This window comes from Aquarana catesbeiana, linkage group LG04, assembly GCF_042186555.1.
Source record: "Aquarana catesbeiana isolate 2022-GZ linkage group LG04, ASM4218655v1, whole genome shotgun sequence".
NCBI lineage: Eukaryota > Metazoa > Chordata > Amphibia > Anura > Ranidae > Aquarana > Aquarana catesbeiana.
The window spans coordinates 280,077,586-280,090,337 of record NC_133327.1 but is presented as its reverse complement, the minus strand read 5'-3'; the positions used below and the strand labels follow the sequence as shown (position 1 = coordinate 280,090,337).

General features: G+C 37.9%; 1 protein-coding gene across 2 annotated transcripts in view; it reads right to left on the bottom strand.

Moving 5' to 3' along the window:
- MYOM2 (myomesin 2) overlaps positions 1-12,752 on the bottom strand; it is a 241,805-nt gene that overhangs the window by 130,626 nt on the left and 98,427 nt on the right. For both annotated transcript variants that reach the window (XM_073626642.1, XM_073626643.1), the window contains 4 exons: positions 7,305-7,358; positions 6,602-6,729; positions 4,094-4,277; positions 3,656-3,830 (listed from right to left, as the gene is read on the bottom strand). In XM_073626642.1, the coding sequence (XP_073482743.1) occupies positions 3,656-3,830; positions 4,094-4,277; positions 6,602-6,729; positions 7,305-7,358 (541 nt within the window). The remainder of the gene's footprint in view (positions 1-3,655; positions 3,831-4,093; positions 4,278-6,601; positions 6,730-7,304; positions 7,359-12,752) is intronic.

Below are 12,752 nucleotides of genomic sequence, written 5' to 3'. Positions count from 1 at the left end.
AGGTAAAAAAAGAACCCAAAGATCACTGTGGCTGAGCTCCAGAGATGCAGTCGGGAGATGGGAGAAAGTTGTAGAAAGTCAACCATCACTGCAGCCCTCCACCAGTCGGGGCTTTATGCAGAGTGGCCCAACAGAAGCCTCTCCTTAGTGCAAGATACACGAAAGACCGCATGGAGTTTGCTAAAAAACACCTGAAGGACTCCAAGATGGTGAGAAATAAGATTCTCTGGTCTGATGAGACCAAGATAGAACTTTTTGGCCTTAATTCTAAGCAGTATGTGTGGAGAAAAACCAGGCACTGCTCATCACCTGTCCAATACAGTCCCAACAGTGAAGCATGGTGGTGGCAGCATCATGCTGTGGGGGTGTTTTTCAGCTGCAGGGACAGGACGACTGGTTGCAGTCAAGGGAAAGATTAATGCAGCCAAGTACAGGGATATCCTGGACGGAAACCTTCTCCAGAGTGCTCAGGACCTCAGACTGGGCCGAAGGTTTACCTTTCAACAAGACAATGACCCTAAGCACACAGCTAAAATAATGAAGGAGTGGCTTCACAACAACTCTGTGACTATTCTTGAATGGCCCAGCCAGAGCCCTGACTTAAACCCAATTGAGCATCTCTGGAGAGACCTAAAAATGGCTGTCCACCAACGTTTACCATAAAACCTGACAGAACTGGAGAGGATCTGCAAGGAGGAATGGCAGAGGATCCCCAAATCCAGGTGTGAAAAACTTGTTGCATCTTTCCCAAAAAGACTCATGGCTGTATTAGATCAAAAGAGTGCTTCTACTAAATACTGAGCAAAGGGTCTGAAGATTTAGGACCGTGTGATATTTCAGTTTTTCTTTTTTAATAAATCTGCAAAAATGTCAACAATTCTGTGTTTTTCTGTCAATATGGGGTGCTGTGTGTACATTGATGAGGAAAAAAATGACCTTAAATGATTTTAGCAAATGGATGCAATATAACAAAGAGTAAAAAATTTAAGGGGGTCTGAATACTTTCCGTCCCCACTATATATATATATATATATATATATATATATATATATATATATATATATATATATATATATACAGTATATCCTGCTCAATTCTGTTTATACAGACGTTTTACTGTTGTTATATATATTTGGAGTTCTGCTAATTTTGCTTGGTATCATGACACAGTCTGGGAGTCATTTGAACCCTGTTCTCAGATTTACAATCTCATAGTTTTTCACAAAATTTTACCATGGTGATTTCGAACCACTAGGTAGATGGGTCAAAAGAATAACATAATTTGTAAAGTAATATGTGCCAAATCTAGCATTTACAATGTGCACTCTTCCATCTAAATGTATGTCTTGGTATCAACTCCATTTACATAATGAACAGCACTAGAAATAGAACACAACCCTGAAAGACCTAAACTACACAGGACAGAAAGATGTGCCTTTAGCAAACACATCTTCCCACTTGGTACTGCTGTTTGATACACATTGCTGTATTATAAAGGCTTTACGGATCAGTTGACTGTCCACCCCTCTGCAACTCACATCATTTTCAGCTTGATGTAAACGGTTTTCAAATTAAGCAACTGTCAACAATTCACTTGCAACATAGTAATTTAAAAGGCAATCTGGTGTTGCTGAATCTATATTTTATGCATGCAGACTAAAGGCTCGCTAAACTCTTAAAGACCAGATAACTCATAGAAGTCGAGCTGTGTCTGCTACTGTCTGTGTATTATACATCTACAAATGTTTATTGATGTATATACAGTGGGTTATATACAGTGGGTATAGAAAATAATAACCCGCTTAAAAATAATCAAAATGTTGCTGCTTTGCAGCCTGGATTGAAGACAAAAACAATTTTTGTTTTATTCAGCTGTATTTACTAGTGCAACAAATAACATCCAAGTGAAAGATATAACACCATCATGTCAGAAAAAAAATCAAAACCAGAATCACTAAGTTAAAAATAGGATCACCCCCCTTGTGTCAGTATTTTGTTGGACCACATTTTGCTTTATTTACAGCCTTTAGTCTGTTGGAATATGTCTCTACTAACTTTGCACATCTAGACTTTTTAATATTTGTCCACTCTTCTTTGTAGAACTGCTCAAGTTCAGTTAAATTTGATGGTGGGCTGCAGTCTTCAAGTCATTCCACAGATTTTCATTGTGGTTTAAGTCTGGGCTCTGACTAAGCCATGCAAGGACATTCACATTTTTCTCCTTCAACCACTGTGCGGTAATTTTTGCTGTGTGGTTTGGGTCATTGTCATGTTGGAAGGTAAACCTTCTTCCCATTGACAACTTTCTGGCAGAGGGCAGCAGATTTTCCTCAAGAATTTGATTGTATTTTGCTCCATCCATTTTACTTGTATCCTGACAAGTGCCTCAGTCCCTGCTGCAGAGAAACTTCCCCATAACCGGATATTACCACCTTCATGCTTTACTGTAGAAATGGTGTTATTTGGATGGTGAGCTGTATTGGATTTCCGCCAGACATATCGTTTGGTGTTCAGTCCAAATAATTAGATTTTAGTCTCATCTGACCACCTTAAATGCACCTTGAAGATTCTGAGGCCATATGTAAAAAGGTGTTATGGTCAGATGAGACTAAAATTGAACTATTTGGCTTGAACACCAAATGATATGTCTGTCAAATATGTCACCATCAAATATACCTGAACTTGGGCAGATATTGAAAAGTATAGATGTGCAAAAGTTAGTAGAGACGTATTCCAACAGACTAAAGGCTGTGATTAAAGGAAAAGGTGGTTCAATAAAATACTGACATAAGGGGGATGACCTTTTTTCAAACTCAGTGATTCTGTTTTTGAATATTGTTATTTTTCTCTGACATGTTGATGTTATATCTTTCACTTGGATGTTATAAATTGCAGTAGTAAATACAGCTGGATAAAACAAAAACTGTGTCTGTCTTCATTTCAGGCTGCAAAGCAACAAAATGTGATTATTTTAAAGGGGGCTGATTCTTTTTTATACCCACTGTATGTAAGGCTAGCTAATCCATTGCTCTCCAGCGGGGGCCCTCCAGCTGTTGCGTAACTACAAGTTCCATCATGCCTCTGCCTGTGGGAGTCATGCTTGTAACTGTCAGCCTTGCAATGCCTCATGGGACCTGTAGTTTTGCAACAGCTGGAGGGCCACCAGTTTGAGACCCCTGCAGTCTACAGCATGACCAAAACAATATTTGAAGCCTGGCAGTAAGATCATGTGACAAAACCTAAATATGATATGCTGCAGCTCTCCTAGAGTGATTGCTTATGCATCTTTAAAACATCTTGAATACTGTTAGCCCTCAACTGTGCATTGTACGTTCATAAGTATGTATTTTCAATATGCATGACTGGAAGCGTTAACAAGGCTTAGGTTGTATAATTTCATCCATAACAAAAACCCTAATATAATCATAAGGACTTATATGGATTGATGTTGGTGAAGGTGGTAAATGACTGAAATACAGCACACAAGCATCTTACTGTATTTTGAGAGGCTATGACAATTGAGATGAGTCTTTACTTTGTCTCCTGCTCTACAAACAAGCCAAATAAAAATATACATTGTTTGAAAGTCAAGTATCATTTGTCACAAAACCTAGTGTCTAAAAAGGTTATATATATTTCCAAATAAATTTCACACCTGGTATACTTAATGGGTTTGTGGTTGCAGTGTTCCCAGTGGTTAGACCCCACAACAGATTTATCTATATAGTATCCAATTAATTCTTCCTCTACTTTAGCTCTATCAAACTGTACGACAACTGATGTTCTGGTGTTTCTAGATGCCAATATACGACCAGGAGCAGATGGCACAGCTTTAAAGAAGAAAGAAAAAAATACATCAGAATATAACTCTAAAATAAGAGAATGCAAGCACATAAAAACAGGCATATAAATCAGTAAACAAGTACAATAAACCTAACTTTTACTAGCAAGAACTACATACTAAATATAATCTTAATTATAGCTCAGTGGATTTATAGGATCAGATAAGTATACTAAAGAGTATACTAAAGAAAGCAATGTACTGTATAGTAAATTTACAACACTTATTCAAATAAAGTAACACATGGATTACCCAGACGCTCCTGTGCCTGTATTGGTGGTGTTACTTCAGAAGGTTCACTGACACCATGCTTATTGACTGCAATAACTCTGAAATTATAAGATTTTCCTTCCGCCAAATCAAACACTGCATAGCGAGGTGATCTTACTGGGATCTGAGAATTGACCCTCTGCCAACTTCCACTACCAACCATCGTCTATAAGAAAAAAAAAAATCAATATTTTAATTAGTACATAGTGAAAAACCTTTCCCCATTCAAGAAATAGTCTTGTATGATTATTAAAAGTAATACACCATTGTCATTGTATGATTTGCACTAGAGGCCAAGCAAGTTTTTTTATCCCTTGCCCATTGATAAGGATTGGATTCATAGGTTTAAATGCACAATGATTATACTTATTAACAATAATAATTATAACAATAATGCTTTCAGGAAAAGTACAATTATAATTATATGCAAACATACCTGTGGCCCAGAAAAAAATCTTAGGACCTTTTAGCAATAGGCTTCATTCCCCTGCCAGTGCTTCAAGCCTTTCCTCTATTAGAGATAGTTCCATAGAACCATATGGGACGCCATTTCTCAGATATGGCCAAGGGATTGACTATGTAAACTGGAGGTTTCCTGTGTGATTTAGATTACTTTGAAGTTCATACAATTTTAAACTGTTGTTTGATATCTTTTTAACTATCTATAGCCAATCTTTGTTTTACAAATGCACATTTCACACATGCCAAAGGGTTCCTGGAGCAGTATACGTGGAGCAAATTCCTAGATTGTAAGCTCTAATGAGCAGGGCCCTCTGATTCCTCCTGTATTGAATTGTATTGTAACTGTACTGTCTGTCCTCATGTTGTAAAGCACTGCGAAAACTGATGACGCTATATAAATCCTGTATGTTAATGATAAGAGGATGGGGAAGCTTGCTATGCTGTTTCATTTTTATCTCAGACTCAGTTGTGTGCTAAGAGTTGAGTCACTGCTCTTAGCAATGCTCTTAGCAAAGCTGAAAAAGTCATGTCCATAATAAAAAGGAGGAGAATATGTACAACACATTTAACTGTGAAATGAAAGCTGCCTCCATCCTTATATATATTTTCACATTAATTCACCTAGTCTATCTAACATGTAAGCCCCACTATACCGCTTGCTACCTTGCTGTACTGCTATCCCCTAGATAGGAGAAGATTGATTCCTGCTAAAACTCTGTCTCTACTGCTTAATATTTTTGTATCATGCTGTGTTTTAAATAAGTGAATAAAATAGCTCCCAACTGTCCCTGATTTTGAGGGACTGTCCCTGATTCAGAACAAAGTCCCTTTGTCCCTCCTTCCTCCTCATTTGTTCCTCATTTTGGTCTAATCTACATAGTTGTATATAAAAACTTTCATCTAATTTCTAAAAATGCTACATTTGTAAATCTCAAAAGCCAACATAAAGGAAGAGTAGTGGTAAAAAAAAAAAAAAAAAGCGCTTGTGGGTTTATCCAATCCAAATCCAATTTTTTTGTACAATCCTCCTTTAAGGGGGTGTGTCCCATGCCTGCATACTTTTGCTAATAGGTGTCCCTCATTCCCATCTCAGAAAATTGGGAGGTATGGAATAATGATAGGAGAAATGGGGGATGCAAGGAAACCTAAATCATGCTACTTAGATAAAGTTAAACTTAAATACACATTTAAAAAACATATGTTTTACTTGCACAGTATTGGTATTTCGGTATATTCAGTCCTGAGATTTAAACAGCCCTACCAGACAGCTTAGCTATGCAATAGAGCTACCTTCTACCATCAACCAATGATTAGACAGTGAATGGGGCAGCAGTACTATAATGGGCTCATGACTCTGCTCTCCCCTGTTGTCAGCAATGACAACAAATGTGTGTGCAGCATACCTAATGGGTTCCTTTTGCTCCCCCTCCTCTCTCTGTCTATATTCTATTGTACAGGGGACTACAATAGGTTGATATCAAGGAAGATATTAGTTATTGTACCAGTTAAATTTTACAATACTTTTACTTATTTTTACATAACTGTCATTGTTTTTGTTTAATACATGCATAAAGATCAGATTAAAATTGTGTGCTCCGTTGATGATAAGGCCACACATTTTTCACATTAATGACTACTGTTGACAGTGATGGCCATATCTTCACGTGTGATATTATTAGAACTTTTGATTTCACTGTTTCTTGCGAATGTTTTTGACTATGCTGGAAAGGTTTCACTGGTAATTAAAGTTTATGTCAACCAAAGAGTAATCTTCTACACAGACATTATATGACTTTTTCACTTCCACGCGTTTTCAGCTTGTCATACTTCAAAGTGAAATGAATCCTCTGCCCTACGTAAACTTCAAACGACACAAAAGTAAAGAGTTCACATTTTCCATCCTCAAGTAGCTAAAATTACACTGAGTTAATGATGTCTTTTATAACACATTACACATTTTCTCTGATCCTTGTCAAGAGGTACTTACGGATAAGACTAAAGAAAAATAATTGACCATCCACTCTTTACCTTTTCAATGTAATAGACAAGTGGATCTCTACCACGAGGAACTGGTGGTTCCCAACTGAGCACAACATAGGTTTTGCTGGTTTCCAAAGCCTGGACATTAGTGGGAGACCCAGGAATTTTGACATCACCTAATAAAAAGCCATACTTAGTAAACAGGCAAATTATTTGTGGACACTGATGTTATTTGTCATTTTTATTCACTGTTACATGATACAATGAAGAAATTAAATAAAACTCAAGATCACCACTCTGTAGAAACACATATATTATTAAAGTCAATATCAAAGCAAACTGTTGCAAGTGAGAGAAAAAGTTGTAATTTCCAAAACAGTCAAACTAAACAATGCAAAAAAAAAAAACCACTGGCATGTACATACATCAGAAATAGCCTTTAAAAGAATCAGCTAGGAAATAGCACTATAAAATACTGGCATCCATCATTTTAAATGCTGAACTCCTTAGTATTAAAATATAAAAAGGGATTTAATTGCAAAACAGTAAAATTACCAACTCAGCCACGACATTCAGGAATTGTTTGAACACTTCTATATGCCAAAGTACTTAAACATAATCAGTATTGCATTATGCTACTGCCAATGGTAAATACAATTTACATATGTAGATTCTATTTTATCAAAGAAATTTGAAGATTTACTTAAAAAAAAACTACTATCATAATTTGATAGAAAAATTCATAAAATACCTTCCAAATCATCCTGACATATAACAATTTCTTGTCCCCCATCCAAATGGATTTCTAAAAAGAGAAAGTATGCATATTAGATAACATTATACATGAATTTACTAAATTAAACATGTATTTATTTCTGTTAGGAATGATTTTGTGCTGCATGTTTAAATTAGAAGGCCTACCCCATCTTCACTTGTTCCCCTCATGAAATTTAGTAATACTTATAAACAGTACCGAGACAGGGTCACCCAGTGCCCAAGGCAAGGATGCAGAATTGCACCCCCTTCCCCCACTATTAATACATGCTGTAGAATGGGTGTACCACCCTGCAGCTATTTTTTGCCCCTTTGCTTCACTGCGCCCAGGGCAACTGTCCCTCCTGCCTACCCCCTTGTCTAGGTCTGCTTAGAAACCTCAGATGAAGATCTACCTTATATTGTCACAGTTTAGTTCAGCCTCCTAGCAGCTCTCCCGCAGTTTATGAATTCACTGGTCTTGCCATGATCCGATCCATTGTTCATGTCCTTCATTTCACTTTCAAGTAAAGTTTCACTTTGCAAAATAAATTTGACCCAGAGCCTAGTGCATGAGTTAAACTTTCACTTTACAAAGAATACTCAATCTTATGCAAGGAAAGTTTTAAAAAAACAGTGTTTTTGCTTGCATATGATTGGATGATTGAAGTCAGCAGAATTTCACCTTATTCACTAAGCTCTGGGGCAAATCCCGTTGAAAGTAAATCAACCCCACAGTCTGGTTTAAGTTCAGTAAAAAAAAAATATTAAAATCTACCTCAAGCCAAAACAATTAAATAGAGTGGTAAAGAGTTAGAATCTATCCTATAGGATCAGGACAAAAAAAAAAAAGATTGACATTCACAGGAAGTCACAGACAAAAAAAAAATCAAAGATTTTTTATGTTATCTCTGGAAAGATTTCCCACCATTTCTTGCCCCAATGATCTCCTGTCACCAAGACTGGAAGTGAAGAGAAATGAGAACACAAAAAACTACGATCTATCAAAAATAAAAAGAATTGTCTGGAGTTGGGCTTTACTGATATAAAGGAAAAACAAAAATATGACACAACTAAGGCCAATACATTTCTGATTATACAAGCAGATTTTCCATATCATCTCTTTAGTTACCGATGCATATGAATTACGCAGGTTCTGTGACCGATAAAATGAAGTTTAGGCAATGACTAAAGCTTGGAACCAGTATCAAACAGATGTGTCAGTAATAAAAGGTATACATTGGCAACCATGGAACTGAACGAAGGCATAGAACTGCTGATTGTTGGATGGACATGTTCTTTATGCTTGTTTCATTGTGCGCATCTACGCTTTTTATTTTTTTTTCTCATCTTCAAATTTGAGTTAAAATCTCTCATACGATACCCAGATTTTTATGATTGAAGCAAGCTTCTAGCTTTATGTTCATTTTAAAAACACAAAATGTGCACTCCGTTATAATACAGCTCTGTGATTTATTGACACTAAGGTATAACAAGCTTTTTTTATGTTCTTTTTTTGGTGGCATACAGCCTGACATCTGTTTTGATACTGTAAGCTCTGCAGGAGCTATGCGCAATATATGCTTCATCGCTCTGCATTAAGAATAATAAAGTAGTTTATTGCGCAAATGTTTACTACTACCACACAGGGAAATAGGTAAATAAATATATATATGGGCTGTGGAGGCGCAGTAGACATACGTTCCTGAGGGTCTTGAAGTGTTTTATAGACAGTACAAGCAGTAAGAGCATGTTGAAAATCAGTTCATTATGGTGGTAGAGCTAAGCAACTCTCTGGCAAAGAGATTTATGTACAGAAAAAAAAATGACATTGCATCTTTCAATTTGTGTTACTATACCTTGTTATCTTTACCATTTGATATATAACAATATTATGATCACATCTTTTGTATAACCAAGATGATTGTACAAACTTAGGAACAAAATGTTATGCGTCTGTTAACTTTAATAAAAACAAATGAACCCCTAAAGTTGTGACTAATATAGATGTGGCCTTTTCATGCTTTAAAATATATGCTAAATGAGAAGAGTGGAATTTAATTTTGGTTCTCAGACACATACTCAGTATAATCAGATATATCTTTCTAGTGCCAATTTACCTGAAATGTATTCATTCCTGACAAATGGGAACAAAAAAATACAACATGAACCAAAATATAAGTCAATCAAAGAATATAAATAATATAACGTGTAGGACCAAGGACTATGGGTTAAAACGTTCAGCAACTAAATCAAACAATCTAAAACACAGCTAGTATTATCAGAGCACTAATTTTACATTTCTTTTTTTTTCAGAATTATTTTACATTTCTAGTCTCTCATCGGGCTGATAAGTAGAAATATAAATGGAGCTTGTTGTCAATCTGCAAGCTTTAGACCAAACAATGCATAAAGGTCAGCTTCACACCAGAATGTGATGCAGAAAAGATGTGTTCCATGTACATTTCCTGGACCACAGGTGAACGCACCCCCCTTGTGATCTGCATACAGGTACCAATGTATTGTTAACAGCACCCCAAATGCAGATTGAAAACTCTGTGCATTTATGGGCACCATAACCGCAGTACCATGCAGTCTGGTGAAGGGCATTTTCAAAAGTAGTGCAAGCACTACTTTTTGCGTGGTCCAGTGCTTCTTGCAGTCCATTCAAATGAACAGGCTGTCAAAACACATCATATCAGAGTGTGCAAGAATCCCGGTGTGAGCCAGCCCTAAAAGAAAATTGTACTGAGAAAAACAAAGCTGCTATTGTTGACCTCCTTCTCAAAATGCTATTTTCCTGGGCACTATTAGCTTTGATATTTTCTCAAACATTGACCCAGGCTCAAAGTATTTAAGTCAGTGGTAAGCAAGATAACCAGGCAAGTAGTATTTTCAGAAGGAAAAGTCGGAAATGGAAGTTCTCATGTTCCACAATGAGTTTTATTTAAAATGTACAAAATTAAAGAGGAAGTAAACCCTGATGGGTTTTACTTCCTCTTTTTTCCCCTGCAAAGTAAAAGCATAATGGGCTAGTATGCATCACATACTAGCCCATTATGTGCCACTTACCTGCAAATGAAGCCTGCGCCATCCCTACAGGTGGCCGCATCCATCTTCACCCCTCTTCCTTCCCGGGCCATGGACTCTGGCTCTGTGACTGGCCGAAGTCACGTGACGTCACTCCCGCGCATGCACGAATGCGCATGGGAGCCATCAGTCACGGCACTTGCTAGTGAAGAAACGGCACGGAGGACTGTTACTTCACAGTGCATGCACCAATGACATCATTGGTGCACTACAAGGTAAAAATCTCCTAAACGGCGCACGTTTAGGAGATATTTACAGTACCTATAGGTAAGCCTTATTATAGGCTTGCCTATAGGTACAAGTTGCACAGAGGGGTTTACAACCACTTTAACCACTTCATTAGCTGGAAGATTTTCCCCCTTAATGATGGGCCATTTTTTGCGATATGGCACTGCGTCGCTTTAACTGACAATTGCGCAGTCGTGCGACGCTGTACCCAAATAAAATTGAGGTCCGTATCCGCTCACTTTATGCACAGTGAACATGGACTCTGCTCTATGGACTGGCAGGTTTAAATAGACCCCTGCTGTCTGTTTACACCCGACTACTCTCCCATCCGCCTAGGGGGAGGGGATGGATCCTCTTTTTTTTTTAGTGGACTAGAATTGGAGGTAGGTGGGTATAAATGAACAGGTCCATTTACACCCACCGGTCCATAGGGATGAATGGAGGGTCAGATTGGGTTTGTCTGAAAAACTGACAGGTGGACCCGATCGGACACTTAATATGAAAGGAGCCATAGCCAGCCTAAAAGACAGATTTCCTATAATACATTAGCAGATACATACAGATAATCCATAGTGATCTATACTGTGAGTCACTGCAGAGAGAATTTCAGACATCTGTAACTCAAATTAAAGAACTTGTGTAACTGATCACAGGCATGGGCCTTTCATTCCAGCAGACCCTCACCTCTTTTGCAAGTGAACAAAAAACACAAATGGCAGCCTGGTTCCATGGCATGAATCTGGAACTTGGCTGGCCTGGAGAGAGCTCAGAAGACTGCACAGTGATTGGTACTGCAATGTGCTCTATGCTGAACTTTCTCTTGCCATCTCCGTCCAGCCCTACTGCTGCTCAGACTGAGAGCTCCAATCTAGCCAGGCACACCGTGACAGGAGCCAAAGCTGGGAGAAAGCAACCTTCTCCCATGTGTGAACACTGATTGGCTGCTGCAGATGCAGAGAGGAGGCACGTAACATTAGCTCTGTGGGCGAGCAGTAGAAGAGTTCAGGGCACAGGGAGGTGTGACAGCCAGGCGATTTTGTGGAGAGTTTCTCCTGTATATAAAGAGCATAGTGCAGCTCACAATCCGGCGCCTTACCCTTACAAAATTCCGCCCCTGGGCAGTTGCCCCTTCCGCCCACTCCTCCTCCCAGCCCTGATTGTAAGCTCTAACAAGCAGGGCCCCCTGATTCCTCCTGTATTGAATTGTATTGTAACTGTACTGTCTGCCCTCACATTGTAAAGTGCTGCTCAAACTGTAGGAGCTATATAAATCCTGTATAATAAAAATGATTATTATTAACATAAACATCACTAGAATTTTTTTTTATACACTAATTTATGAATCCATTTTTCAGCTTTGTATGGATACATTCTCTCACCGTTGGAGGACCCAAAATATGTTCATTACCAGCTCAGAGAGCCTTAGAGGTTTAGGAGACACTGAAAACAGAATTAACCTTGACAAAATCGAATGCCCTTGAGCCTAGCATGATATTTTCTTCAAGGTAAATCTGGCCATACAACAGAATAGAGGGAAATTGTATGTAAATCCTTTTTCATGATCCAAACACAAGGGAACTAAAAAATAGCAGTTTGATTAGGTTTGAATTTTTAGAGTGATTTCTTGTCATGAACCTTTTTGTATCTTAGTGCAGTGCTAATATCCATCATGTATATACCATACATGATGGATATTAGTTTTTACTATGTGCCTTTAAAATGTATTTCCACTTTTGCCAACACGTTTGTAAAAACTCTACTATATGTCTGTTATGTATTCCCATTTGCACAGCATACCTATTTTTTTTACACATTTTACCTTTTAGATGTTTCTTAGAAGAAGGTGCCATAGCTGACTGCAACCATTTCTCAACAAATTCAATGTGATCTGTCCCAGTAGAAAGCCTCAGGACAGGATGAGCTTCCTCTCATTAAAGGATAAGTTCACCTTTCAGGGAAAAGTAATAAATCCACATATTTTTGAAGAAAAAAAGATGTGCATTTATAATTTTTCCCTGCAGGAACCAGCAATGCAGTGCACTCATGATCAGTGGATTGCAGGTGCAACAGCAGGTTTCTGCATACTCTCCTTCCAGCTTTCTGCCCATACCTCTGTACAGTCATTCTG